This window comes from Myotis davidii, unplaced genomic scaffold (assembly GCF_000327345.1).
Source record: "Myotis davidii unplaced genomic scaffold, ASM32734v1 scaffold993, whole genome shotgun sequence".
In the NCBI taxonomy this organism is placed as follows: Eukaryota; Metazoa; Chordata; class Mammalia; order Chiroptera; family Vespertilionidae; genus Myotis; species Myotis davidii.
In genome coordinates this window covers 151119-156976 of record NW_006285483.1, presented here as the reverse complement: position 1 = coordinate 156976, position 5858 = coordinate 151119, and the positions used below count along the sequence as shown (strand labels likewise).

At 36.5% G+C, this 5858-nt stretch overlaps 1 protein-coding gene across 1 annotated transcript in view; it reads left to right on the top strand.

Annotated features, from left to right (window-relative positions):
• LOC102752803 (breast carcinoma-amplified sequence 3) overlaps window positions 1-5858 on the top strand; it is a 198020-nt gene that overhangs the window by 60421 nt on the left and 131741 nt on the right. Inside the window, exon 7 of the mRNA XM_006756213.2 lies at window positions 4005-4077. Coding sequence (XP_006756276.1) covers window positions 4005-4077 — 73 coding nt within the window. The remainder of the gene's footprint in view (window positions 1-4004; window positions 4078-5858) is intronic.

Below are 5858 nucleotides of genomic sequence, written 5' to 3'. Positions count from 1 at the left end.
CAAATGGACATGGACAACAGGGGGATGGGAGCATGAGTTTGGGTGTGGGGGGAAGTTGGGGGTTAAAGGGGGGGATGAGGACACATTTGTAATACCTTAAGTAATAATAATAAAAAAAAACCACAGTACTTTTTTTTTTTTTTAAGTGAGGAGAGGGAAGAATTCTGGGCTGTCTGTCTTTCAGGGTCACATGTGGCATTTATCGGGCAAGTTATTTAACTTTTCTTACTATCAGTTTACTCCTCTGTCATATGGATGGTTTGTAATCTTGTGCTCCTTAAAGCCTGATGAGTCTCATCTGTGAGAGAGCATAAGAAGCCTGATTATCAAAGTGAAATAATATGGTGCCGTTAAATGTTAAGGGATACTTCACATACGGAATATTTTAACATATAGAGGAAGGTAATAAAGCTAGCAATAATGAAAAAATGTTGTCTTTAATATTTTAAACTATTTGAAGTCACTGTGGAGGCTAAAATGTATATACATATTTTGGCTCTTTCAGGCAAGTGGCAAAGATGTCTTTGGTAATCATATTTAGGTAAAACTGTTCACGGCAGTAAGATTTCTGTCCTGTTGCTCTTTCCTCTGGTTGGTTGATGGTACCAGCAATGTGTGCATCTATTTTCCTATTTTTCCTGCCTCATCTCATTTTCTACTTCATATCCTGTCTTTAAAAATTCTTCTGCTTAGGTAAGAGACTTATATGAAGATTATCTAGTTCATAATGGAGATTGCTTTATAGCACACAATGGAAAATTTTGTAAGAAAATAGAAACTTTTAGTGGGAAAAATCTGACTATAAATTGACAACAGAATCATATCTTTTAGCCAAAATTTAGACCTGTAATATATGACTACAACTTTAAGCTCAGGTTAAGAGACTCTATGAGGAAAACTGGATGTAGACAAACAGAATTCAATATTTTCTAAAATAATTAGTTCAAGTAAATAAAAAATGGAAGACTTGGAAATGGTTTAACGGATAAAATGCATTAAGTTATTCATTAGAATCTTTCTGCAAAAGATTTTCTCATTTAGAATTTATTACTATTAGCATACTTCTGTGTGAAATATTTATACTTAAGACATCACCCACAACATCAAAATTGCAGAGTTGGAATATTTCATTATCAGTTGGATTTTTATTTGCATCTGGATTTGCTTTTGGATCCTCACAGAAGTGGTTTCTATTTGCTATCTTGAAATCCTTAAGGCTGATTTATGAGCTTAAGCTCATTCGTTTAAATGAGTTTACAATGGCATGTATGGTGAGGGGTATTATTTAACATTTTCCGACATGCAAACTGTCTTGAATGTTTTTGAGGGGGAGAGGAGTTGTGACTTGGTGGGCAAGCCCATTTTCATTACTTTAATTGTGCGATTTATTAGGATTTTAAGCTTTTTATAAATGTTTTAGTGTTATAGGACAGAATTAAAAGGATTTAGCATAAAAGGAGTTTAACAAAAGGACTTTGCAACAGGATTGCAGTAGTTTTTATATTTGATGGATTTGGCTAGCTGGTTTTTATTTTAATCACCATGCTGCATTCTGTTAAATGCTGTAGAACAGGTGTGTGTAACGTCATTCTCTCTATTGTACATGCAAATAAACACAATTTTATATATAAAAAGTTAATCCTCTACAATTTGGAGGATTACAGTATGAGAGAGTGATGACTCCATTAGGCATCATGGAGAGTACATGCTACTATTTATACTGCATGAAAAATCAGGTTAATAGCTGCAGTGTTCATGAGATTGTAGAATTTTTATGCTCACACTTTAAAAATTGTATTTATTCAAACTATCCTCAATTAGATTATTTAAAGCAGAGTTAAGGTTTTGCTGTATAGTTTTCCCTCTCCTCTCCCTTCTCTATTAGGTGGCTGATCTTCTATAGAGTAAAGTTTGTGGTACTAATTGATCAGGTCAGCTCAGGTCAGCTAAACCAATGGAGTTCTTGAATTCAGGTTTGAGAAACCCAAAACAATCAAACCATTCTTGCCAGTACTATTTGCATTTTCATTAGTCAACATGTTAAAGTGGTGTGTTGAATACAGGTACAGGCTGTGAAGACCTTGCCGGCACCAGGAAGCAGAAGGAAAATAGCTATTGTTAAAGGTGGAGGTGAAATAGGTAGGAGTGAAGAGCTGGGCTTGTAGAGATGAAGTTCAGTCATAATTAATTTAGAACATAAATATTGTGGACTTTGGACCAGTTACTTTTTAACTCAAGCTTCGTTCAAGACATATTGTTAATTGTGAAATCTGATTTGTTTTGAAGTGGTAACAGCGTACAATCCATAGTTACTAATGATTTTTAAAGACTTAAACACTGATTGCTCTCGTTCCTAAAAAGTTTAAATAGTTATAAAGAACTTTATTAATAAACATTAATTATGTTTTTAGTTTGATCTTTATTATATTCTGGTGTTGATAATAGAGTCTGCCAAGGGATGATACAACTTGCCCTAACTTATTTTGTATAACTACTATATTTACAATTTAAAAGTATTTATATTATGTCATGTCACAGTCTAAATGTGTAACCATTAAGGTGCCTCCTCAGTATTAAAACCTTTTAATCTTTGGAGGGATCCATTGAAATGGAATATGACTGAGGAGACAGAAAATATTGTTTAAAAACTGTTAAAGTTCCCTGTCTCTCCCAAATATCTTCATCTTAAATTCCCAAAGAAATATATTCCTATTTTGAAATTGTTGTTTATCTTTGAGTTTATGCATTCCACACTTAATATAACAAAGTATGTATGTATGTAAGTATCTAACCACACATACAACTCATTTCTACCTTTTCCAAAAATTTGTAGTAAAATTGTAAAAATTGCCTAACAAAATTTACCATCTTGACAAATTTTAACTGTACTGTTTTGTAGTACTAATACATTCACAGACCTCTAGAACTTTTTCTGCTTATAAAACTGCAACTTTGTTCCCATTGAACAGCCCTCTCAATTTCTCCTTCTACCCCAGTCCTGGTAACAGCCTTTCACTTTCTCTTTCTATGAGTTTAACTACAAGCTTCACATAAGTGGAATAATAGAGTATTTGTCTTTTTTATCACTTATTTAACTTAGCATAATGTTCTCAAGATTCATCCATGGTTAGCCATGTGACGAGATCTCCTCCTCCTCCTCCTTCCACTCCCTGCCTGGATTTAGATACCTTTGCATTTCATGACTTCATTTTTCTACTGGTTGCTGCTATTATATTGGTTTCATGTCCTGTAATGTTGTTGAGTTCACTTATTATTATTATCCTGTCTGGGACATCCAGTATAGGGTTGAATGGGAACAGTTACATTGGGCATCCTTGTGTTATTGCTGATTTTAATGGAAATGCTCTGAAGCATTACCAATGATACTTGTAGGTCTTTTGTAAATAATTATTATTGGATAAGAAAATTTTTTGCTGCTTATTTTGTTGTTATCATGACTACCTGTATAATTTAATTGAATGCTTTTTCTGCATCTGCTGAAATAATAGGATGAATATGTTAATTGGTTTTATAATGTAAAATTATTACTATTGGGTAAATTCGACTTGGTTATAAGATTTTACTTTTTCTAATACATTGATATTTAGTTTAATATTTTTAAAGGATATTTGCATTTATGTGTTTTGAGAATGGCCTATAATTTTATATTTTCCCTTTCCTGACTTACCTTTATTTAGTTTTGACATCAAGATCATACTATTCCTGGGTAATTAGTTGGTAGAGTTGGGGGTGATTTTTTTGAGCTCCTGGAGAATGTGTATAAGATTTAAGTTTATGGCAATTAAAAGAAAGTATGTTTAATTTTAAAAAATAGTTATAGGTTTATTTATACATTTGCTAGAAACTAGTATATAAATTATATCAATTTGTAATGAATGGTTTGGTATCTCTTTGGCTGTAAATATTCTGAGAGCATGAAAATAATGGGCATTATGTAAGAATACTTCTCAAAATTTTGTTTTACATTTTATATTCCTTATCAGGTACTCAAAAGTGTGACAGCTTTGCAGAGAAAAGGCCCCTTCTTGGTGTTTGTAAGAGCACTGGATCTTCTGGGTAAGGAAATTTTAAAAATTCTTTGAACCATTTATTAAAAATTTATATTATGATTTCAGAGGGAAAACTTTGATGACTCATTTCCCCCATGACTTTAAGATGACTACTGTATTTTCAGTTAGTACACTCCTCAACTCGAACTCCTAACTGCAAGGAAAGCTAGGAAATGGTACTAGTTTTGTTAGTAAGAAAGGTGATTAAAACAGGTATTCTGGGAATCCCTCTCACATGCTTTTAGCTCATAGCATATGCTTTAGATTATGGATGCAATGGAGAAGGGAAGAATGTGTTAATAGTATAGCATGATTAGATTTTAGAGTCTTAATTGTGCTTTTTTTAGGGAAATGGTTTGCCTACATGTGTTATAAGTGTAAATTTGGGGGTTGAACTTGGCACAGATTTACAGTGTACTTAGCACTACGTCAGGTATGGATAAAGATACAAAAGTATGAAAACCCAGTTCCTTGTCCCAAACACTTAAGGATATAGCTGGGAAAAAAAGTATAGCACATAAAAAATAATTATGAAATAACTAGAGGCCCAGTGCATGAAAATCTGTGCACTCTGGGGCGGGGGGTGGGGGGGCTCCCTCAGCCCAGCCTGTGCCCTCTCGCAGTCTGGGATGCCTCGGAGGATGTCCACCTGCCAGCTTAGGATCGCTCCCCAGGGGGATCGGGCCTAAGCTGGCAGTCAGACATCCCTCTGGCAGCATGGGGAGTGGGCCTAAGTTGCAATCGGACATCCTTAGTGCTGCTGAGGAGGCGAGAGAGGCTCCCGCCACTGCTGCTGTGCTGGCCAGCCATGAGCCAGTTCTTGTGGAAGCGCACTGACCACCAGGGGCAGCTCCTGCGTTGAGCGTCTGCCTTCTGGCGGTCATTGCATATCATAGCGACTGGTCATTCCCTTTCATTCCATTAGGATCAATTTGCCTATTACCCTTTTGTTATATAGGATGATGTATAAAAGGACTTCGATGTAAGTAGAGATCAGTGTGTGTGTGGATTAAGTGGAGGCGGCCTCATGAAGAAGGTGCAGCTTGTGCTGGATCTAAAAGAATGGGAGGTTTGCCAATACATATAGAAGAGTAAGGACTTCCAAAGTAGTTATAAAGCTATAGCAATAGAACAGAAACTGGTATAAATACTTTTAAGAATGATAGAAGTTTATGATTTAGGACTAAGGTTATCTGCAAAACAGGCAGAAACAACCGTTTCAGTGCTCTGGAACTCAACCAGTGGTTTAAGTGGTAACAGTGGGAATCTGTGGCATTCATTCCTGGACCTGCTCTCCTCACACTCCACCGTCCTCCTTCTGATTTAATTAATTCTTCAAGAGTTGGGAAGATCATGAGAAGGGCACTTTCCCTGTTGTTGTTGGAAGATGCACATTCAACTTGGAGCTGCAGGGGTTGCCAGCCCAGGAGCGTTGTCCATGGTACAGTTTGGTCTAGGGCAGGGGTGGGCAAACTTTTTGATTCAAGGGCCACAATGGGTTCTTTTTTTAAATATATTTTTATTGATTTTTTTACAGAGAGGAAGGGAGAGAGATAGAGAGCCAGAAACATCGATGAGAGAGAAACATCGATCAGTTGCCTCCTGCACATCCCCCACTGGGGATGCGCCCGCAACCAACGTACATGCCCTTGACCGGAATCGAACCTAGGACCCTTCAGTCCACAGGCCAAAGCTCTGTCCACTGAGTGAAATCGCCAGGACCGGCCTCTGGGTCTACCCTGTGGCGGAGGGCACAGCCTCAGCCAGGACTGACAGACAGACAGGACG